The 23,402-nt window shown below is 29.6% G+C and overlaps 5 protein-coding genes across 8 annotated transcripts; 2 read left to right on the top strand and 3 right to left on the bottom strand.

Annotated features, from left to right (window-relative positions):
- The first annotated feature begins 772 nt into the window (after positions 1 to 772).
- LOC119677667 lies at positions 773 to 7,792 on the top strand. The gene is made up of 4 exons (XM_038089117.1): positions 773 to 1,024; positions 7,268 to 7,430; positions 7,534 to 7,594; positions 7,761 to 7,792. Exons 1-4 carry the CDS (start codon positions 954 to 956, stop codon positions 7,790 to 7,792), a joined length of 327 nt encoding a protein of 108 aa, XP_037945045.1. The 5' UTR covers positions 773 to 953.
- A 317-nt stretch (positions 7,793 to 8,109) lies between these two features.
- LOC119668682 (ADP-ribose glycohydrolase OARD1) lies at positions 8,110 to 12,800 on the top strand. Of its 2 annotated transcripts, XM_038078273.1 has the most exons (4): positions 8,110 to 8,390; positions 12,201 to 12,330; positions 12,385 to 12,559; positions 12,621 to 12,800. In XM_038078273.1, exons 2-4 carry the CDS (start codon positions 12,209 to 12,211, stop codon positions 12,768 to 12,770), a joined length of 447 nt encoding a protein of 148 aa, XP_037934201.1. In that variant the 5' UTR covers positions 8,110 to 8,390; positions 12,201 to 12,208; the 3' UTR covers positions 12,771 to 12,800. The 2 variants fall into 2 exon arrangements, with proteins under 2 accessions (XP_037934201.1, XP_037934200.1); XM_038078272.1 differs by lacking the exon at positions 8,110 to 8,390 and having other exon boundaries at positions 11,855 to 12,330.
- LOC119668678 (E3 ubiquitin-protein ligase parkin) lies at positions 8,638 to 10,756 on the bottom strand. Of its 2 annotated transcripts, XM_038078264.1 has the most exons (8): positions 10,727 to 10,756; positions 10,261 to 10,489; positions 10,010 to 10,199; positions 9,609 to 9,954; positions 9,214 to 9,550; positions 9,041 to 9,148; positions 8,886 to 8,982; positions 8,638 to 8,829 (listed from the first exon to the last, which is right to left on the bottom strand). In XM_038078264.1, the coding sequence occupies exons 2-8, from the start codon at positions 10,474 to 10,476 to the stop codon at positions 8,720 to 8,722; spliced, it is 1,404 nt and encodes a 467-aa protein (XP_037934192.1). In that variant the 5' UTR covers positions 10,477 to 10,489; positions 10,727 to 10,756; the 3' UTR covers positions 8,638 to 8,719. The 2 variants fall into 2 exon arrangements, with proteins under 2 accessions (XP_037934192.1, XP_037934191.1); XM_038078263.1 differs by lacking the exon at positions 10,727 to 10,756 and having other exon boundaries at positions 10,261 to 10,635.
- Positions 12,797 to 23,401, bottom strand: LOC119668681 (ADP-ribose glycohydrolase OARD1-like). Its single transcript, XM_038078271.1, has 3 exons — positions 23,134 to 23,401; positions 13,048 to 13,388; positions 12,797 to 12,981 (listed from the first exon to the last, which is right to left on the bottom strand). The coding sequence occupies exons 1-3, from the start codon at positions 23,255 to 23,257 to the stop codon at positions 12,835 to 12,837; spliced, it is 612 nt and encodes a 203-aa protein (XP_037934199.1). The 5' UTR covers positions 23,258 to 23,401; the 3' UTR covers positions 12,797 to 12,834.
- LOC119668680 lies at positions 14,705 to 23,216 on the bottom strand. Of its 2 annotated transcripts, none has more exons than XM_038078270.1 (5): positions 23,134 to 23,216; positions 18,533 to 18,848; positions 15,560 to 15,709; positions 15,163 to 15,465; positions 14,705 to 15,095 (listed from the first exon to the last, which is right to left on the bottom strand). In XM_038078270.1, exons 2-5 carry the CDS (start codon positions 18,830 to 18,832, stop codon positions 14,916 to 14,918), a joined length of 933 nt encoding a protein of 310 aa, XP_037934198.1. In that variant the 5' UTR covers positions 18,833 to 18,848; positions 23,134 to 23,216; the 3' UTR covers positions 14,705 to 14,915. The 2 variants fall into 2 exon arrangements, with proteins under 2 accessions (XP_037934198.1, XP_037934197.1); XM_038078269.1 differs by having other exon boundaries at positions 18,533 to 18,845; positions 23,134 to 23,215.
- Position 23,402: the final 1 nt, after the last annotated feature.

Here is a 23,402-nt window from a genome sequence, read left to right as displayed (position 1 = left end):
TTGTAAGGTCTGGATCACGACTTAATTCTTTGAGCTGGACACTTATTGTTGAAGAAATGGGGGCACAACTAAATCTCTGAGAGAAATATGGACCACAACTAAAATGAGTTACACACAGAATACTTTTTTGATATAACTACCTTATTAATATGACAATAAAGGCATGTTAATTCGAACTATCCAAGATTGACATTACTAAACGAATTAATAGGTATATACAAACAATAAGTTTCAACCTATAGCAATCATATACTATTAAATCTTTTCATGCTATTAACGTGAAGTACAAATATTAACTCGACTTCATTCTTCTCTGATACATAACAGACGACTCAGTACACTTGGTTACTATATTCACTTAAGCCCACCACCCATTTCCAAAAGGATTGAACCTACGTAAATTGCAGAAATTAAGTGAACTCTTAAAAAAACGACGAAATTGATTTCGGTGTAAATGTTTGCAATTCTGTTTGCAGACTGCCAATTGATTTGATATTTACTCTGATGTATCTGAGAATGGATATGGAGTGGATATCATACCACACCAAGTATGATGCATAGTATTCATTCCTTCATTTAATATTGAAAAGGTAAATCAGCATTCGTTCTCAGTAACACAAAAATTAAAGTTTTGTCAATTTTTTTAAGGAATTCTAAATTTGATCCAAAATATTTATTTTAACATATTTTTACATTCTATATCCGTTTTTGTATTTATTAGAAATTAATTGATTTTATTATTTTCAAGCATATATAAATAAATTAAATCAAATTGCCAAAAAGATGTAAATTTATTTAAATTAAAACCTTTATTTCAGAAGTATAATAAGGGTTTAAAGAAACACACCTCATACTTCAACTAGCAAATGTAGCTCAAATAATCCAGACTGCTTTAGGTAACAATAAACTAACGGGCTCAGTAATATTCGACATTACAAAAATGGTTGGATTGTATGCACATCAGATCAAACATCAAAACGAGAAATAATAAAACTAACAAAAATAATTGGCAGCTTTCAACAAGGTAAAACATTTCACGTCAAAATAGAGGAATATCTTTTTTTGGTGCTGTTACCTGTTCTTTCATTTTTGTTCATTGTCAATTGTCAATTGATATTAGTTCCATTTTTCTTTCATTTTTCCTATCATGACTTCAGTTTGTAAGCGCAATGTTAGTACTTGTTTTTACTGACAACAACAAATGAATTAGCCAGTTCAAACGGACTAGTTGATATAGTCAATACTAGAATATTGGGACGCTATCGGAAGTGCTAAATTTCAAAAGTTTTTAAACAAAGCGAAACCGAATAGCTTTGTTTAGATTTTAAAGAAATCTAATATTTTTTTACAATGACTCATGAAAAAAATTTCAATTTTCTATAGGAGAAACTGACTTTAAGACTAGAGTAACATTATCACAACCCACTGACAGGGAAAACTCTGCATTTACACAATCTGGTGTAATGTTTGACAAAGACAGGCTAAAGTGAGCAATTAGCTCATTTGCTTGAGGCGACGATGTTTGTCCTACATTGCTGAAAAAATTTATGGGTATTGTACCTCATCCACAAATTAAAATCTTTAGTCAAATATGGTTTATAAACTCCACTTATTTTGAATAAGTAGTAAGGGGAATGAGCTTTCAACAATATAAAGGAAATCACGTTAAAATATAGGAATATCTTTTTTTGATCCTGTTACCTGTACTTTCATTTTCATTTATTGTTAATTTATTTGCAATATATAACATTAAATATATTGAAATTTAATTGATCGATCACTGCATGATTGAGTGAATTTAGGGGGTTTACTACTTAATTGATATTATCTCCATTTTCTTTTTTTCCTATTATAGCCTTAGTCTGTAAACCCAACTTTAGTATAATAACATATCTTTTGATTTATTGAAAAATCATCATAATCTGTCCTTACTTTTGTGAGCTGTAGAGCCAAATGGGATGATACTTCTTATTTAAATTGCAAAGTTTCTTCTTTGAAATACTTTCAGAATGCATTTTCACAAATCGGCAAGAACTGTATGATGTGTATGTATAAACTCATTATGTATAAATGAAAAAAATATGGTTACTCATGCACAAAAATATCCTTTTCTATGTAGCTGAAATGATTAGTGGTTTAGATACATAATTAAATAGTTGCAAAAGTGGAAATTTTCTGGCTTAACTTGCACACTTCCAGCTATTTGGCGCCCACCTAGCGATGCAGCATCTCTATTAACAAGTATGCCTTGTTGGTGCGTAAATACAGCGCCACGCACACATATGTATATACAAACACTTCCTCGCAGCAAGAACTCAATTAAGCAATGATTGAAGCTGTCGTGTAGGAACAGTGAAATTGTTAGTTGCTGTACCTATTTTGTATTTACAACAACAACAACAAAGACGACGACGACAACAACAAATGGAACAGTACGAAAATTGGAGCAAAACAAAAAGTAACAAACATTTTTTTTGTACATACAAACAAAAACTGCATAAGCGAGCAAAAGTAAGAGAAAACTGCGCTTTATGTGCTTTGCGAAGCTTTTATTCAAATGAGAGAATTGAGAAAAGAGTAAACGCGGTTAATTTCTCTTTAATTTTATAGATTATTTAACAGTTAATAGAAATAAGAATTTTTTAAGAATTATTTAATAAAACTTCTAATTGTTGTAAAAATTTGTTTCTAAATACAAAAATGTTTATTTTGAGCATTTTAAGCGAAAATTATTAAAATAAATAATAAGCAGTTGCTCATTGCATAGAGCAACGGCGACGGAAACGGAAGTTGACATCTTAGGCGGCAATATTGAAAGAATTGCTGGTGCCGCTGTTACTCTCCAGAATTACTTCACATTTTTATATTTTACTTGATTCCTTATGATTTTTTTTATTTGTCAATATGCTCACGAATTTTCACTGCTGTGGGTGTTTTTGTGTAATGCTATTTTGAATTCCGTTTTGGGACAATTTGTGCGCCAACCAGCAGTACCAACACTCAGCCAACAGCAACAATGAAAGCAACATCAAATAAATCAATAAAACATCAGTGCGAGAGCGCAAAAATAATCAGCAACTTCTTGTAAATTTTATTTTTTTTGCATATTTTGATACTTAAACGAACTATGAAATGCGTATATATATATAGAGAAATATACACATTTTTAACTAACTATATAACTATCTAGTATACAAGGTGCTTCAGTAGAAGAATTAAAATTCATTTGTGATTTCAGCAAATCACAAACCCCAATTTAACATTATTAATATTAATTTCATATTTAAATATAAATTTTTATTTTAATTGAAATTAATTAAACAATTAATTATTTATATCACTCATTGTAAAGATTTTAACAAAATATAATATATAATAAATGTGTCGATAGCTTTCGGCTTTTGCCCCAGATCCTCTCAATGTGTATGGTTTTCATATATTAAATTACGTATGATTCGGTCGATAATGCAGTAATAATTATTTAATGGTTACGTTTTGACCTCAGAAGTAGGAACGTTATTGTATTTCAAAATAAAAAGTCTTTCAAATTTCAAATATAAATCTTTACTTATACGTCCTTAACAATATTAACAATTAACTATTAAAAAAGTTCATATTTTTCATATATTTATAAAACAAATTCTCGCTTATGAGGTATGTTCTACACTATTTCATAAATGGAACATGTCATATATTTGTGGAATCTATACTATGGTGGAATCTATAAGAACCTTCCCTCCGATTACAATTTATTCGTTTTGGTTAAATACGTATTTTAATAATATGATGATCGTATAAACTTACAGCATAATGGTTTATATATCACATGTATTCTGCACAACTCTTTCAATTGTAAAATATTGATCAACCTAAGAGACACTGAAAATTCTACACCAATTCTAAGACTACCAATTCAATTGGATAAGGTATAAATAATAGTGGCAAATATAAACTTATTTAAAATTAATTTTTAATAAAGAAAATTTTTGTTTAAATATGTATCAAAAAATGTACAAAAAAAATATATTTTTTAAATTACCCAATATATAACCTGAGCAACTTTTATATTATATAGCAAAAACTAAATCGAAAAATGGAAACAATAATCAAGATATGTTAATGCAGAAAATAAAATTATGTATTATATACATTACAGCATTCAGATCGATGATATGTAAAGAAAATAGTAATAAAACTAAAATTGATATATGAAAAATAGATATTATGTTTATATATTAAATATTTGTCGATATAATAGTGTAAACATAGCATTAGTTTATAAACTTTTTCACTGATGTTCTTCAAACTTCAAAGTTTAATAAAGTCTACTTAATTTTGTAAGTTTCATAGTTATATTTAAGTACACTGATATATATATATACATATGTATATATAAATATGTATAACACATCTTATATCTTGACACTATTATTAATCCGATAGCTTTATTAAACTTAAGCAACATGATCACTTGGATTTATAAGCAAAATCATCAACACCATCTCTCTACCCTTTCAAATATCGAACTTTTCTCTACTGACACAGACATTTCTTGTCATTTTTATAATTTTTTTTCTGAACATATATAATAAAAATGTCACTCATACGCTCCGTATACATATTTTGTTAAAATGCGAAATACGATAAAATTGCATTCTTTAATACTAAAATATTTTAATTAATATTTTTTCATAGAAGATAAAATAAATGGAAATCATATTTACCTTTATTTACCTACCCTTCCAATTCAAATATTTGAATTGCGTGCCCACAATCGATTTTTGTAATTTTTATACAATTTTAATGCAAAAATAATTTTTGCAACTTCTTCACATTTCGAACATTTCGAACATTTCGACGTGACGACATTTTTTAATATTTTTTTCACTTTTTGCCATAAATTTATTACGAATGAGTATGCTTGAGTATTCGAGTCAGTCAGTATATTAGAAATTTAAATTTTTTTGCAATTCTAACGAACGCACTTAGGTGGAAAAAACCGTTACTTTTGAAAAGTACCACTCCAACGCACTGCCACTTAAGCTCAGCAAAACCGATAAGGCAAGTGAACGTATGTAAAACAAACAGCACATTTACATGGGCCACTTGCTTCGAAGCTTACAAATTGGCGTCTGTTGTATGCGAATGTGCAACGACGACTGAGACCTGAAACTGTTTGCAAAAAGCACACAGCACAGCACAGCACAGACCAGAACAGAACAGAACAGCACAGTACACCAGTCCCAGTCAAATTTCGGTTACAGGCAAAACGGAAGCAGTGTGACCCGATTTGCGCGTTAGCGTACGTACGCTAACCGAAAGCTTTTGTTTACTTCACTTCATTGAGGCAGTAACGTCAGTCGGTGGTGCACGAAAAGGGGTTGATTTATTTATTTCACCGTTTCTATGCTCCATGCTCTTTTGGGGTCGTTCGTCTGCAGAGGAAGTTAACAAGTGACGAAAAACCATTAGAGCAGAGCAATGAAATTTTAGTTTAGTTTGTTGCTTTATTACGCATATTCATAACATTAACTGCATATGCAAAACTGATTACGAATACAAGTGCAAAAGGAAATCGTAACAAAAACAGAGCGCCAAATCATACAATTTCTCTCCTGATAAGAAACAAATGTTGATTATTGGGTGTTAGGTGTTGGGTGTAGGGCGAGAAAAACGTTAAATTGAGAGCATTTAATAAGTCAATATTTTAGAGCATTTATTCATTTTTATTTAAAACATAAGGATATATTAGTACGTATAAAAAAATTGTGTTAAAAGAAATCATATTTGATTATTAAAAAAATATTAATAAATTTTTACTAGCTCTGAGCCTAGATAAGTATATGGATCCGTGCCTGTGACATATGGTTGCAAATCGCAAAAAAAAAAATATATGGAATACGCCAAGACTCTTAAATCAATACCAGACAAATGTTAAGTTAAAAAAAAAATAAAATTGAAAAAATTCATAAAATAAAAATTTAATACTTCAGTAATATTATAAAATTTTATCTTTTGAAATTTAAAAAATTTATTTTATTTAAATATAATTTTTTTTCAATTTTATATGTATATATTTTTTTTGAATATATTTTGTTTTATTTTAAACAAATAAATAAATTATATATAAACAATTTTTTTTGAAATAATTTTATCTCTAAATATACAAGTTAAAAATAGGATTTATAAGAGATTATAAATGTAAAATAGGAGGGATCAATTGAGACTACTTACTACACTAGTGGCCTTCTGCAAAAAAAAAAAGAAAATTGATTTAAATTAAAAAAAAAAGATTCCTTAAAAATTAATATTTTTATTCTTAATAAAGAATTGTTAGTTGTGCTTAATAGATGTTTATTTATTTATTATCAAAAATTTTATATTTTATATATTTTTATAAATATTTCTAATTTCAAAAGTGTTATTTTTTCACTATTTCATTACTTCAAACTTATTTATTTTAATTTATGCAGTTAGGAGTACATATCTTTGTTAAAAAATACTTCTTTAAAATTAAACACTTCATAAAATTTCAACATTTTTAAAGTTTGTTTGCAAGATCTCTTGTTCGGCTCATGTTCTTGGATAAAGATGTGACATTCAAAGAATTTTATTTCCTCGAATGTTGTTGTTATTTATATATATTAAAATCAAACCAACAATTTTTTATTATATTTTCAACTAGTGTTATTAGTACAAATTAGACAGTAAGTTTTTGTTTATTTAATTAGCTATGTGCCTTAGTTTTAGTAACTATTTTTAAGAATCCTTCAATGACATTCTGGATAATATTTGATAATGAGCAAATTTGATCACTCGCATTTCTACACTCCCCAAGGAATCAGAATTACATAACTCTCTCGGCTCCAAAAACAATTTACGCCCTGGACTCACTAATCCTCGCACAGCTCATTGAAATTATATTGATTTCGCATTTTGATATAATACAATATAATTTTAAGTTTATAATTTTATTGTGTCCATTTTTTTCATATTTTTACAAATTTATTATTAAGTCTTAATAAAAAGAAATTTAAAGTTATTCAATATTATATTCCTAAGATTTAATTTTAAAAACAGGTAATAAAACAAAAAAGTATTCCACTTTCAAGTCAAATTAAAAGTGTATGTATTAACACTTGCTTTAGGATTTAAATAAAATTAAATCAACTTATATAAAATTAATATATTTATTTTCCAATAATTATATTATAACCATTAAAATATATATTTATTACTCATTCTTAACTATTACAATCCTGTATAGACCAGAGCTACCTTCTCACTGTTTCTCTAATATGCACGGAAAGTATGGTTATACTACGTCAAACTATCAATTCCGTTATGTTCTTCAAACTCTAGAGCCATCTTATTTTTCTGCGAGGTTACACTTGAGTTTGTTGTCACCTTACGTATGGATTAAAACTGATGTAAGTCGCATTGTCAGACAACTGCTGAAATTCATTGTAGCGAGTTTGCAAATATATATATAATTCAATAAAAAAGTATATTCATTTTCAATTTTTGATTTAGGTTTACTACAGATTAAACAATCGAATCAATAACAAATTTCTTAATATACCACATGAATCTAGTATTAAAAACAAATATAGATATGTATGAATGCATATTTGTGTATTTTCCTGTATTCCAAATTTAAAATATATGGTAAACTTCTATCAATGGAATGTTATCTAATAAACGATGATGTGAACGAATTCTTTTATTATAATAAATAATTTTTGAATGTTATTTTCTAGTTTTTACGGAGTCAGAAAAGTTACTTCAATGAAGAAGTATGAGGTGTTAATATTAAGCCACAGATTTAATAATACAGCAAGATAAACGATGGATGGATAAATGGAAAAGGAAATAAAAATATATGTTTCTGTTTTGAATAAGTTATTACTAACGTAACGCTATACATTAACTAAGAGTTAAGTAATTTCCATTAATTATGAAGATCAATTTAGCAAAAAAAAAATAGAACACTATATATAGAAGAGAGTAAGTAAAAGCTTAAAACGTTTTTATTAAAATTGAAAAATTCATGTTTCTTTGATACACAATACAGAAAATATGTTTACAGATATATAACCCTCAATTTGAACTCGCTTCGCCTTCTCTTAAAAATATGCTGCGCAGAATTCATTCATTCTTAATCGTATTTATTATGTTCCGTATTGATTTTATGACTGGTTTTGTTTTCTTCTCAACCTGGTTAAATAGTGGAAGATATTGTAAACAGAGAAAGGAGAAATTGGAGAGCTTCGTCACCCCTCTCAGTAATGCACGTGGCAAATGATTAATAAACTTCAGACTTTAAAAACGAAGTACGAAAGCGAACTACAGAATAAAAACATTGGAGCAAAATAATAATTTGTTTTGAGGTGAGTGCATGCAAAATATTTTTTCCTGATAGCTTTTACAGGGTAGTTCTTATCTCACGCCGAAATGGATCAATATTTATTACTGTTATAAACAAACATAAAAAAATACACAATGCATATTATTCAACATCCAAATAAGTTTTGTTTTGGATACCAAGGCTATTGATGAAATCAATTATTTCAATTTAAAAAAAAATTTGGTCTTAATAGCTGTTAAGTTTTTTTTATTATCACGCTTTAATTTTAATTGCTAATAGTTCAGATAGCCATTTTGTCAATAAAATTATATGAAATATATATATAATATAATAACAATACAAAGATCAGAGCTATCCAAACCAGTGAGCGCCCATGCAATCTCTAGTCCACTCTGTCTGACATATCCAACACCATTCAAAACCACAACCCGCGCGTGTACATACCATGTGCATGCAACCTCCTAAAAACAATTATTTTATATGAATCATTTAATATATACTTCATTTTTCTACATACCATCCCTCTCAGTAGGTGTACGACACTTTGGACAAGGTTTTGTTGAGACTTTAATAGTAACTTTACTTGCTTCATCCCAACGAGCGTCAGCAGCTCTCTAAAAAAACATTTCTTAATGTAAATCTCTTATAAAAGTAATAATAACGCAGCTTTACATTTGGGTCTACAGCATATTCACATGATCCTGCTGGACTAGTATTACTCTCATCCAGCAAACAATCACCCAAGTGATAGCCTTGAAGGCAATTTCGGCAGAAAACATACTAATAGAGAAAAAAATCATTATCACATGTGGCCCTATTTAATATAACATCATAATATAACATACACCACATCCAATTTGGCATGTTATCTTACGACATTCTGGATCAGCTAAAAGACCCATACCACAGCCCGGTTGTGGACATAACACACCTCCCGCTTGTAAAACATATTCTTCAGTTGCAAAACGTTGATAACGGTCATATTCATCACGTGACAATAACTTAAAATGATGTATTTCTTCAATAAAAGAGTTTTCACAGCCGGCAGGACAAGCTAATGTATAACCAATTTCCGGATGAGGCATAAATTGTCGTTCTAACAAGCGTGAACGACAGAATTGCAAAAAACAATCAATGCAGGTAACATGCTTTGATTCACATGGAAAGACTAGAACCGTTTCACTAAAATATTAAATTTTATTAAGTACGTTATTCCACAAACAGTATAAAATCAAATTACCTTACATCGGTGCACGCTAAGCATGGAACATCTTTTATATTAATTTTTAGCAAATTTAAAGGGGCTGCAAAGTCTGTTTCACCACCAGATACGTGTTCAGCACACTTGAAATAGAACTCTGTAAATGGTGGATCGCCAGAATCATTATCCACACAAGCTACTTCTTGAGTTTCGCAATGACCAGTAATACGTCTAGACTTAAGCACATCATCCCAGCATTCAGGATCACGATGTACGGTAAATGCACCGCCTTTACAAAGTGAACAACGCACACGTAGTTTTCCTCTACAGAGTTTGTTGCATTGTGTGCAATGTACAAAGAAGTGAGCCTTTGTTCTTTCGCGATCTTCAAATATAGTAAAGTTATATAAAAAATCATTATATGCAAACAAATGATTTACCTTCTTCATTAATATTCACACGTTCTTCACTTTGCAACTGTAAATCAACCAGTGTTTCACATAATGGCTTAGAAGGCTCTTCTATTGATAAGGATTCTTCTTCCATAACAGTTGAATGCATACGTTGACGTTGCTGCTGTGGGCGCAAACGTATAGCATGTAGTACACTTTGTTGACCCAAATCGCATTCCTTTAATAGAACTTCATTAATTCAAGTTAAATATTTAGTTAAATATAGCCATATTTTGTACCTCAATGGTAGTTGCATCACTCAGCTCCTTTCCTGCAAAAATTATTTTCATTTCGTCTGGTTGCAGACCAAGTTCAGTAGCCACAATTTCCTTCACGTTCTTTATATCCCATTTTGGTTCCAAATTAACTGATAACGTTCGTCCGGTGTTGGTTTTTACATATACGTTGAGTGTGTTGGTTATTGTTTTTTGGCCAAAGGACAAGAGTGCTAGCATTCTGCGTATTAAGCTGGTCAAGAATTCAAATAAATTTAAAGACATTGATTCTTAGTTTTTTCAAAGAATATGAAAAAATAAATTATATATAGTTATTTTTAGCATCGCAAAAAACTATTGTTGATAGCAAGTTTTGTTACGTCAATTTATTTTGCACGTAAATTTTGATAATGTGAAATAAAAACAAATATAAATAAACTTTTGGAACAATAACAAAAATCAGCTGTTACAAGACAGGGTTGTTACTTACTTAACTTATCAATATATCAATTATTTCAACGGTAGTCGAAAAACAATTAATATAACTATCGGTGATATATCAAGTTAGATTTTTTTTGCAAATATAGACTCAATGCTTATGCATACTGCAGGTCCGTCAAATTTTGATATCAAAGTATATAGTTTTTGACAATTCACATGCACCTACTGTATACAATACATATTGTAAAATTGCTCGTAAATAAGTATTAATTACCCGCACAAGTTATAAGTCGGTTTTTGTAGTTTTATCAATAAAATGTAGAAGATGATAATGTATAAAGCACTTTGCAAAGAGGTAAATGCTCTCTTGGATAAAATCAGTAATTACTTCTGCCGTGTAAATGGGCTATAAAATCTAGAAGAACCACTGAATTGATAAAATTTTATTCTTGATTATGAATAATATTAAATTGAGGATGTGAAAAAAAAATAATTAGTAGCAATTTTTAGAATAAATTACGATATTTGTTTCAATATGTTTCAAAACGGTCACACAGAAAAATTGCGTTTTTTCATCGTAATATCTTTTTATTCAGTTTTAATAATTATTTCAACTTTCCCTTATATTTTTATTTTACTAGGCTCTAAGGTCGTGTGCGAGTTAGGCTAAGTTGCGTTCTAAATGAGGGAAATACTAAGTTGTGCCGATAATGTAGTGATGTGTCGATACGTGTTGATAAATGGCTAAATGTGTGCAGTGCAAAAAATCCCAAAAAATCTCCCATTTGGTTTAGCATCAACTTAGTCTAACTCGTACACGTCCTATATATTTTTAGTTACGTTATACTTCAATAAAGAGGTGATAACCACTTTAAAACGAGATACAAATAAAAAAGTTTCTAATTTTATACAAATGTTTGTAGGTATTGCTGCTGACTATATTAAATCAATGAAATATATTCCTCTTAAATAACAACACTTGATTTTAATTATTTATGCGACATTTTTCAAGCATACAATTGCTTGCTCTCTTAAAATTGTTAACATTCAAGACATATGTTTGTTCATAAAATGTAAAAAAGGTGTGTTCAGTGCATGTCAACACAAAAAAATTTCAAAAATATTCTTAAACTTCCATATACAACCTTGCAGAAAATTGAGATATTTTATTCCTCTAAGATTTTTGTAAGCATTATCGCAATTTTTATACCGCTGCTCAACGGTACAAACGGCTGTAATTAAAAAACAACCGACATATTAAATTCCTAGTTAATTCACAATTCTTGTCAGATTTTTAACGATCCTAAGGGAGTCGAATGAAGTAAACTTCCTCCGAAGCGAGAAACAAATACCCAAATGACGTCTTGATATTTTGATATAGATAATATTAAACATTTTTGACTACTTATTTTCTACTACTTTCTTAACTCTCTACGTTTTTAATATATTTTGTGCACGTAAACACTTTTTTGTTTGGCGGGCTATACAGTGGTTTTAGCTCATATTATTTAAAATATTTACAGTCTGGAAGATGTCTAATTGCATTATAAAGGAAGTAAACGGAGATTTATTCTCAGCTGAAAGCTCATTTTCTATGGCACATTGTGTGGCTGAAGATATGCGCTTAGGAAAAGGCATTGCTATAAAGTTTCGGTAAGCGTGAAATGATATTTAGTTAACAACTCATTTAGTAATATTAAATAATAGTGATAAATTTGGTCAAATTGCAAATCTAAAAGCGCAAAATGTTAAAACTGGTGGAGTAGCATTGGTGAAAGATAAATCCAGATACATATATTATCTAGTTACAAAGCAAACTAGCTGGGGTAAACCAACTTACCAATCGTTGCATAGTTCGTTGAATGCTATGCGGGACCATATGGTAGAAGAATCCACACTGCATTTTATTCATTCATTTATCTAAATTTGTTATCTCTTTGCAGTTACAACATAATGTTAATAAACTTGCCATACCACGTATTGGATGCGGCCTGGACGGTTTAATGTGGTCCAAAGTTAATGATTTATTACATGAAATCTTTGCTAAAGATTCTATTGAAATAATTGTATACAATTATGTGCCAACTAAATGATTGCAAAATAAATTCAAGCAATTAATCTAACTAAACTTTATTTTGAATTAATAGTTCATTTTTATTATTTAGGTACAAAGTTATAAACAACAATTTCTAATTTGTCTTTACCAAATACACCTTTCAGTTCAGTGCTAACTTTGTCCCATTGAAGGCCATCAATGCCACACCCGATTCTTGGCATAGCCAACTTGTCAACATTGTTGCATCGCTATAAAAAATTGAAATTGAAATCATATTAGGAATAACAAAGGAGTAACAAATTTGAAGTAAATACCATGTGTTCACACATTGCTTGTAGAGATGAGCGTAAACTATTGTAAGTTGGCTTTCCAGAACTAACTCGCTTAGTAACCAGGTAATAAACAAAACGATCGTTATCCTTAAGCACAGCAACGCCACCAGTTTGCACACCTTGTGACAATAATTCATCCACACTTCCATACATTTGCTTAAACTTCACAGCAATACCAGCGCCCATACCGAAATCAGCAGCCACGCAGTGGGCAAGCGAAAAGTTCTTAGGTGCGCTGAATAGATCACCTTCAACTTCATTCAAGGCAAATTCCTTTGTAGCCATTTGCTGTGTAGCAAAGTTTGCGGTTCCAGTTGAGAAAGCTGTAAGTAGCATGAGTAGCTATGTTAGTGGTTAGTAACAAATGTGTGGAATTATAGACAAATCTGTCTAAAGTGAAGGTTAAGTAAAAGACCTTAGATTTTGGTATTCAATTTCGTTTATTTAAGTAAATATGGTATATTTGAAACAGTGTAAAAAAGTACATACGTAGATTTATAATTATTTTATAACTATGCTAATAAAAATATTAGTAACGAATGAGTGTGAGATTTTATACAAATCTATCTAGAGTACAGGTTAAGTAAAAGACCGACCTTAGCTTTTAATGGTTAATTATATTTGTTTAAGTAATTTTTGAACGGGAAGAAAAATACAGATGTATGTATAATGTATATAATTATATTATTACTATGCTAATAAATTTATTAGTAAGTAATTCTTTCTGATTATTTTTAATATGTTTCAGAAATAGTTTATGTATATGGAAATGTGAGTTGCTTTGGATATCGAATTTTGGTATATGATATGTGTTATGTGTTAAATGTGTATTAAAGTGTATGAAAAAGATATAATTGCGCTGTTAATGTTAATATACAGAGTATAAGCATAAAATCACTTAAAATTTTATTATTTCATATTTATATACTACATATGTATATGTTTGGAATTAAGATTTTAAGTGCTTACGTTGTGATTAAAATACTTATTCAAATAGTTTTCCCATAAGGACTATGCAAAAACTGAATTAAAGTTTCGCTAATTGATAGTAAGGATCCAATGACTGCTACTTCGATATTGTTTAAGAAGTTCCAGCTCAAATTTTCATTCATATCTCTTCTAATGATTTATCTTATATACTTTATACATAAACTGTACTTTATGATAAATCATTAAAGAAGATTTGATTTGACAATTAAACATTTAAAATGGTTAGATACTAAGCAGAACTACTTGATGCAGCATTTCCATGGAATGTTACCATCTTCACCTTCTGTGTAAGTTGTAAATTTTACTAGAGACCACTCTGCTTTACTAAAGGTTTAGCTGAAGTTCAAAATTTATTAAGTTCTTCAATATTGATCTTGTTAAGTATTAACTCTAAATATATTTTGTTGATAATAAATAATCTTAATAGTACACATAATCTCCAGAAATATTTAACACAAGCTTAACAAATTCTGTAGGGATTTCTTTGAGCAGTGGCTTAGTTTCTGTGAAGATTAGATCAATTAAAAGGAGAGATCACTTCTGTGCGATCACTTCTATGGGTAAAGACTTTAACTCATTATTATTGCAATTTAAGCAAATTTTTAAGTAGATGGGAAAGGTTTTGAAATAAATTTATTTTCTTTTTAAATGATATTTGTATTTGTTTTTATTTGTTTAGTAGAAAGTGTAAATAAGTGCTTTCTAAGCTAGACAAACATCAGTGCGTGTTGCAGTGCATTTAATGGCCCATGACCGTCTCTAAGTCTTAATTCAATAAATTAATATTTAAGTGAATAAAAAAAGTAAACAGATTCCCAGATCTATAAGTTTTGTCAACGTTCTAACATATTCCAGGTGTTTCAATGAAGCGTTCGTATAGGTGTCCTACGTGTGGGAGTAGGCTCAAAGAAGTAAACCTGCACCTCCACACTATCGTCAGCAAATACAAATTCCAGCATTCTACGTACTTGCAGCCAACTCAAACGATCAATACCACAACCAAGTCGTGGTATAGCCAATTTGGTTACATTATGTTGTAGCTGAAAGGCAATAAAATCATGTTATATTATACAATATTAATAAAAAATTGCTTAAATATGTAAATACCATATGTTCTCGCATTGCAATTAGTGCATAGTACAAGGCTGGATATGTACAATTCTCATGATTGCGTTCCTTTGTTATTAAGTTGTATATGTAACGATCATTATCTTTTAATACTGCGACATTGCCAGTGTGCTTGTTTTGCTTCACCAACTCATTGACCTGTCCAAACTTGCATTTGATCTGAAGGCCAACGCCTTTGCACATAGCAAAATCCGCACTCACGGAATGCACCAGAGAGTAGCCCGGTGGCGCGTTAAAGAGGTTTCCTCGGACTTCAAATATTTTGCACAATGGAACAATGGACTTGGGGGAAAGAAGATGTTTTGGAATTTGTTTAATTTGAAATGTGAGTTTCTATAGCGACAGTGCAATGGTGCTCGCTTCTCGACAAACTTACCACTTTGGTGCGATGTTCGCAAATCAAAATTTCGACATTGAACTCATTGGCGAAGACCTTGTAAATAATTTCCTTAACTCGCGACCAGTTTAACTTATCATTGCCGCAGCAAATGCGTGGCATTGCAACTTTAGAGACGCCATGGTTTCGCTTTAATTAAAAACAAAAACTTTTTACAACCACAAATACTTTGCTCATTGATTACTGAATGCAGATCTGATGATTCACACTGTTAGCATTTCAATAGTCATGAGTATATACGAGTATATATGTTTCTATGTACATACTCGTTTGTACATATGTAGTTATGAAATCAACTTGCCTTCAGTTGGATGGAAGAATAAATAAATTCATTTGTTTAATATATTAAGTCAATAATAAAAATAAATTAAGATTTTTAAGAGATTCAATCAAATATTTGTTTTAAGAGGATTTTAAGATGATAGGCTAACTTGTTTAAGAAACCTGCTATTAGTGACTTAACTTCTTAAATGACATTTAAAATCTATAGTTCATTAAAAGAAAGAATTACATATACAAATTTTTACTGAAAATTGAAAGTTCAAAATCAAAACTTTCGAATGGAAATTTCTAGAATTTTTAGTTTCATTAATTTATAGTTAAATAAATTTATAATTATGATAATATTGATTTTAATATATATTAAAAATAGAACACCGTTGGCTCAGTTGGTTAATTAAATCGTTCCGACAAAAAGACAAGTAACGCTACTGATACCAAAGTACTTTGCAATGGACTTATGATGTTGTATATATCAGCAGTAAGTTTATTAAGGCCCTCGACTAGACATTGAAACATATCACCAAAGAAGCAGAAGCACCAAGTCATAAAGCTAAATATTGATATTCTTCGAGGTTTTTAATCATTTGAAATATTGCATTACTAACAACTTTTTAAAGAAAGAATGCTATATAAATAATCGGACTTAAAACATATACCTATATATAAATAAAAAGCATTTTTTAAAACACAAAAGACTGGTAACGAGAAACATTTACGCTCATTCTTATTCTTTTCGATTGGTTGCTTTATACGGCAGCTATAACCAAATTTTCACCGACAATCCATACAGATTATATAGTTATTTTATAGTTAAAATTAAAATTTGACCCACATATAATAAAAAAGTTGGCCGGTAGGTGACAAATTAAAAGAATGAAGTGCCTAAGATATATTATAGAGAATAAATTGCGAGGTATAAAATTAAATATAAATAACCCAAAAGAGCTGAACTTTAATAAGTTAAAAGTCAACATTAAGTCTATTGAATACAGAAAATTTGTTAGAACTAAGAAGAATAGTGGAAAAACGAAAGAATGTATTTGGAAAGTGAATGGCAGAGTTTCAACTCCCAGTTGAGGTTGAAGTGAAATCGACAATTGAGGCTCACATTCTGCTGAAGAGACATTAATATATATTAATAAGAAACGTGTTTGGAAAGAAAATGACCAAGTTTCATATTAAAAAGATAGTACTATTAATGACACCATGAGATTGAATCGATATCATTATGGGTGTAGGTTCCCATCCCACTGAAGAGGTATTAATATATGTTGATAAAAAATGTGTTTAAGGTCACAATGACAAAACTTAAAAGGAACAAAATGTAATGCTTTCAGTGAAGCATGGAGAGTCACTTCACGCTGAAGAGGTATTAGTAGATATTGATAAAGATTACTTTAATGGGATATATAAACTAATACTCTGAAAACGATCTTATTTTAAGTTTTTTTTATCATTGATATAAAGCTTTTTTTACTTGTCACTAATTTTTGTATATATTTAGCAGATTTAAGTCAAATTTCTATAGTCTGCTACTAATAGTTTAATTATATATAGATTAATACACTTAATTACTTTCAATATATGATGATCATATGACAATAAGTTGTAGGTTAGATTATAACGGTTATCTAAAAAATCAATTTAATTGTGTTGGTTTATTGATTTATAACCGCTTCGAACTTCAAATGAAGATACCTATATTGTTAACAAGTCTTTAATGCGTAAACTTAGTTCTAATTGTTTATATGAAACCCGAATGAAATTTCGGACTCCCCAGTCAAGGGATCTTAGGTTTCTTTTTTATTAATATTCACAACTCGTTTATTCATGCCAAAGCCAAACTGATATCACTACATCTTGTAGGTTATTGAAGAATATATATGATTTATAAAAGTCTCTGAAGTCGTATAATACTTAATATATACACAATTTTCATACTAAATTTGGAAAGGAAATAAAAAACAATACCATTCCTTTAAAAGGGCATTCACCAAATATCCTCAAAGCTACTTTCTTTCTATAACATAACCTAGTTTTTTGGATTTATATCTTTATAACTAAAAACTTTTTCCTTGTTTATTTTATGTTTATTTTATTTATGAATAGATTAGAACCCATTACGGAATATAAATGGATCTCTGATGTCACATTTATTACAGTACAAGTGTTAAACTACAATTCTACCATTCAAAAACGAAGAATATAGTCATCAAATACCCTCGAAGAGACTAGACTTTCCCACAATAACTTGTCCCAATTTGTTGGATCACATTTCTTTATGATTATAAACTTTTCCTATGTTTACTTAACTTTTGCGAAGATAAGACACAACATATGTTGAATTGTTAATTCAGATTTAGATTCTAACAAAATAAAGTATCTTAATTAATCTCTTTTGGTTAACACGATCTACCATGTTTTGCGTTTTGCGTTGACATTAATAATAATTCTTCCATAAAAAACTATTTTTTATGGCGAAATATGTTTGGGATTTATCAATGCTATTTATCAGTGTTTTTTTTTTTCATAATAACAGCACGACTGTCGTGTAATAAATTGCCTTTTTAGTTAGTTAGTTTCTGAACAGGTGCTGGGGTGGAGGGGTAGATAGTTAAACTAGATTAGAGCAAATAGTTTGATATAAAAAATGTAGTAGCAAAAAGTTACCATATGTTGTCGCAAGCAGATCAAAGCCGATTCCACTGTGTCATAAGTCGATTTTCCATATAAACTGTCTTTCGTCACCAAAAAGTAAACGAAACGTGAGTTATGCTCGAGCACGGCAACATTCCCAGCGTTCATATGCTGCTTTCTGAGATCATCCACTTGTCCGAAAATCACTGTAAACTGCCAAGCCAAAGTACCTTTCTGGGTTTCGAAATCCGCGGAGACCGCGTGTGCCAAGGAATATGTGTGCGGCACATGAAAGAGGTCGGCTTTCACTTCGCCCAACTTGAAGGTAGCCATTTGCTGATCTTAACTGCTGCAATGATCAAACTGAATTATTCAGATTCTGATTCTGATTCAGTATTCGTACTCGTACTCGTACTTCACACCGCTGCGAAATTAAACAATAGCAATTTTAAATCGCGTTTTATTTTCACTTACTGCAAAATCACTATTTTTAGATACAGAATCGCGTAGCGCGTCGCCTTATTATTTACTTTTTTAATAATTTTAATAATTTGGCTCTTCACTTCACACTAAAAAAATTTGAAATGTTTACAAAATATTTCGGAGCTCTTGAGCTGACATCATGACATGTTGATGTTGTTATCGCTTAGAATACAATAAACTGTGTGCACTGGAATGTGATGAAAGTGGGTATATGGGCAATGGTGCGAGCTTAAGCACTGTATCTGTATCTGGCTGGCTATTGTGCATGAGTACGCGCCGCTGAGCAAAACAAATAAAAATGAGCAAAAATGGTTAAATCAAAACTACTCGCGTCGAAGCGCTCGCTCTGCATAAGGGAAGACGTCGCAATCTCCATTGACTCTTGACAGTGGCAGCGCTTACCGACCGACGTTCAAAGGCGACGCTCGAAGTTTCCGCGACGTAGAATGAGCAGACCGCGCGACAAGTGCTTATGATTCAGCCGACACACAGTACTCATCCATTTCATTTCATTCAATTGTGATATTTATTATTTATTTATTCGTTAATTAAAATGAAACCGTATCTATAAGATACAGATACTATTGTGACGATAGTTTCTTCTCAATCATAGCTGAAAGTCAAAAGTTAATTGATTGCTTTGCACTTTTCAATTGTGCCAATTTAAACAGTCAGCGATCATTTTTTTGGGAACTTTAAGTCTTTGTTTCTTTGTTCGCTGGCTTTCATTGATAAAAAAATATAAATATAAAAAATACAAAAAAAATCGATCGACAACAAAGCATAATTACGAAGCTTTCGTTATGGTCACGGCACCGAAATCAGAGAGCTTCGGGTTAGAGAGTTCCCCACATTGAAATTCGGAACTTACAATTCGTACATGAATTTTGTTTTTGCATTTGCTTCTGTTTTTGTATTTGTTTTTCGTGTTCGGTCAGTGTGCCCAAAACCAAGTGTTTAACCTATTTTATACCAGATCGCCTTTGTATTTAGAGACAATCAAAATGATTAGTATTCTACACCTCAATACACGATATAAGAGCACTGTTTTAATCACGTTTGTTAGAGTTGAGCAAATGAAAGAATAGAGAGTCAGTGATTAACTCTGATGTTCAATTAATAAATATCGTACACAGATGTTTCAGTTAGTATACCTATATACCACAACTACCGTCAGTTATGCGTTATATATCTTTTTATAAAATTAGTGAATGCATAAATAAATCTGAATATGTCTTTTACTGTATTTTAGTTAAGGTTAACTTTGACTTTCCCAAAACATAAATACCTGCATACAGTTTATGATACTACTTAACAATAATAATGCTATACCTATATTGATTAACTATTTAAGAGATATAGACGACAACAAAAATTTTCTTATAAAAATTACTAATGGAAATGTTCATTATAATAAAAGTGAGGTTTAAATTTCGGATTCCAAGATTCATATTGATTTCAAAAGGTATAAAATCTTTTTATACCTATGTGGATGATATAGCTATATTTTATAGATATATAGAAATAGTTTTTTCATAGGTTTATATAGAATTTATAGATGATATTAATAATCACTACATCAAGCGCCTTGCTGACATTGTTATCGTGGGAATGACATACCAAATTGCAGTGGAATAAAGAAGATATACGAAAAAATTGTGCGGTTTTGAACTTGAAGTATTACTAACCATATCTTAGTACTGTAAAAGACGCATACACAATAGTTACGTGTGAATATGCTGAGTTAGTTTGAATTTAAGTTTATACTCGATTGGATATTTCAACCAGTAATAACAAACTTAACCAATTTCATTTATTCATAAACTTAAACTACCTGAGTTTATAAGAACTTCATGTGCAAAATATATCTCTAGAAATAGTTAGTGTTCACATCCACAACTTAATATAAATTGGTAAGTTATATCTACCTATATTCACGAAAAGTATATGTATGCGTCTAGTTTTTATATATCTCAACAACCTTCATATAGCTATAGCTTTTTTAAAAAAATGCGAGAGTTATAATTATATAACATACACTGTTTAATATGATATATATGTATATTATATATATGTATATTATGTATATTATATATATGTATATTATATATATGTATAAATACTATAAAAACGGCATTTATTGATCAAGGGCTAATGATGAAGAATGAAGAAAATAGAAAAAAAGATTATGGAGGGTATAGACTCCTTGTTATTTTATTTATGAGTACTTAGTTAAATTAAATGACAGATTATCAATTTCCAAGAATATTATTGTCTGTTTCAATATATGCACTATATCGGGGATAGAGAATGAAATCGAGTTGATTAAAAGTAAAAAGAATTTTTAAAGATGATGAAAGCCTTAAAAATTGTAGTCTGCTCTCATATACATATTTCAACAATTTTCTTTATGCAAAACGATTTATACTATATATATGTATATTGAATATATACGCAAATCAATTCAGGTTATTTCATTTATTAAAGATGTTTAAAACCAAATTTGAACGCAACACTACATTTTAATTGTAATAAATCTGGCTTTATGATTCTGCTGAGAAATGCCCGTTTCGTACCAGTATATATCTTAAGATTGTTTAGAGAGATACATATCTCCACCTTTGTAAAACATCGCGGTGAACATGGCCTTCATACAATAAGACTAGACCGAGGGAATTCGTTAAGATAAAATGTTTCCATACCTACTAAGTTAATTGCAATTATTTTAAGTCACTCTTGTGTAGAACCCCATACGGAGAAATTGTGCTTTTCGTATAACATTTGTAGAAGTTGCTGAAACTTGGACGAAGAAGAGATAATCACACAATTCTTTTGTGATTGCCCTATTTTAGCTAACAATAGAAGCAAACTTTTCGGGAAGTACTATCTAAATAGTCTGTCAAAGTGCTGATCAGTTAGAAGTGCTTATCTATTAAACTTTACGATCTCAACTGAATTGATCTAGCGACAAATAATTGCTAATTATGTGAAGCGAGGGGATAACCACGGTTCTACCGCAATAACAATTATTTTACTTTTCATGACAATCTTAAATTTCAGATTGAAAGCAAGTACGAGTATTAAATTAGTTACCATATTTTGTTATCAGTAAAATATTTAAATAGAAAAATATGAATTGTTTGTGTAATAAAACTATATGCTATAATTTTATAAATTTAAAAAAAAAATCTTAAGATATTTTTACAATTAATAACTATTAATGTTCAGTAACAAGAATTCTATTTCAAATAGAAACGTAAATTCTTAGACTGACCAATGCTTGTTATATATTATTATATGATATGAAGTCCCAGATTATAGGGTTTTTAGTGATTATGATATATGTATATAGTTTAATTAATATAATTAATACTTGACTAAAAGTTGAAATAATTGTACATATTTTTTCTGTTCTCCAATTTTTTGTTTCAAAAAAAAATTACTAGCATTAAAAGCGAAACTAAAAACAAATCTATATAAAAAAATGTGTGAGCTAAATGCATAAAAAATAAAAAATGAAAATTAGAAAAAATATTATTCGTTAATATGTATGATATCAAAAAAAAAATTTTAAATTTTCAACCTTAAAAATAAATGGAATTCATATACGCTTTGCAATAATTAGTTGATGATTATTATAAAATAAATTAATAAAATTTAATATATGAGAGTATTATTATAATACACATAAGAATTAGCACATATTTTTAGAATATTTGTTTACTAGTTTTATAAAACTACCAAATTAGGCACCAACGTATCAATACACCATATAAGCAATTTCTGTAGTTTAAAGCGTAATACTAACATTTTTGTTTTGCACTCAACATAAACACTAACAGAAACAGATATTCACCACACTAAGAAATTATCTATTGTGACCGCACACAATTTTTGCGTATTTTGTTTATTGCAAAATTATTCATAACTTTACGCATGTCCAAAAAATAATAACAAAACAGAAGGAAAAAAGTTGAAAGCACTCAATTATTTTGATTTTTCACTTTCAGTTGTGTTTGGCACGGTAAAGATACGTTAGGTCGGTTGTGTGCATGTTACTCGCGAATGCATTAAATTTCGTGGCAGACGGTGAATGCTGATGATTTGTGCTAGTTTTATAAGCAAAAATTTAGAAAATCAAAATCACTTACACTTCTTATTGTTTTCTGGTACGGTACGAAATAGTGTTTGATTTAACGCTTTTGGCTGTAAATTCACTACACCAAAATTAATTTTGAAATTTTTGAACTTAGCAAAACGGCGCAACATAAACATTTAGTTTTTTTCGTTTATTAATTAAACTAATTAAATCTTTTAAAATGAATTAAACAAATTAAAAATTTTACAGCATCAACTGAACTCAGCTTTTTGCACTTCAAAAAAAGGGCGACAGCAACAGACCAAACTTAACTCAACACTA

Source organism: Teleopsis dalmanni, chromosome 1, assembly GCF_002237135.1.
Source record: "Teleopsis dalmanni isolate 2A chromosome 1, ASM223713v2, whole genome shotgun sequence".
Classification (NCBI taxonomy): domain Eukaryota; kingdom Metazoa; phylum Arthropoda; class Insecta; order Diptera; family Diopsidae; genus Teleopsis; species Teleopsis dalmanni.
The sequence above is the reverse complement of the archived record's forward strand: the minus strand, read 5'-3'. Positions and strand labels throughout refer to the sequence as shown.

Coding starts and splice junctions, on each gene's coding strand:
- LOC119677667 (XM_038089117.1), top strand. CDS start 954: ATGCACATCAGATCAAACATCAAAACGAGAAATAATAAAACTAACAAA. Junction 7,431..7,533: donor ACGTATGGATTAAAACTGAT/GTAAGTCGCATT, acceptor TTTTTGATTTAG/GTTTACTACAGATTAAACAA. Junction 7,595..7,760: donor TAATATACCACATGAATCTA/GTATTAAAAACA, acceptor GTTATTTTCTAG/TTTTTACGGAGTCAGAAAAG.
- LOC119668678 (XM_038078263.1), bottom strand. CDS start 10,521: ATGTCTTTAAATTTATTTGAATTCTTGACCAGCTTAATACGCAGAATG. Junction 9,149..9,213: donor CATGCCAAATTGGATGTGGT/GTATGTTATATT, acceptor TTTCTCTATTAG/TATGTTTTCTGCCGAAATTG. Junction 8,983..9,040: donor AATATGCTGTAGACCCAAAT/GTAAAGCTGCGT, acceptor ATGTTTTTTTAG/AGAGCTGCTGACGCTCGTTG.
- LOC119668682 (XM_038078273.1), top strand. CDS start 12,209: ATGTCTAATTGCATTATAAAGGAAGTAAACGGAGATTTATTCTCAGCT. Junction 12,331..12,384: donor GGCATTGCTATAAAGTTTCG/GTAAGCGTGAAA, acceptor ATTAAATAATAG/TGATAAATTTGGTCAAATTG. Junction 12,560..12,620: donor ATGCTATGCGGGACCATATG/GTAGAAGAATCC, acceptor ATCTCTTTGCAG/TTACAACATAATGTTAATAA.
- LOC119668680 (XM_038078270.1), bottom strand. CDS start 18,832: ATGGCTACCTTCAAGTTGGGCGAAGTGAAAGCCGACCTCTTTCATGTG. Junction 15,466..15,559: donor GCGAACATCGCACCAAAGTG/GTAAGTTTGTCG, acceptor CTTTCCCCCAAG/TCCATTGTTCCATTGTGCAA. Junction 15,096..15,162: donor TTGCAATGCGAGAACATATG/GTATTTACATAT, acceptor ATTGCCTTTCAG/CTACAACATAATGTAACCAA.
- LOC119668681 (XM_038078271.1), bottom strand. CDS start 23,257: ATGTTTATGTTGCGCCGTTTTGCTAAGTTCAAAAATTTCAAAATTAAT. Junction 13,389..23,133: donor ACCAGAAAACAATAAGAAGT/GTAAGTGATTTT, acceptor TGCTACTTACAG/CTTTCTCAACTGGAACCGCA. Junction 12,982..13,047: donor AAGCAATGTGTGAACACATG/GTATTTACTTCA, acceptor AATTTTTTATAG/CGATGCAACAATGTTGACAA.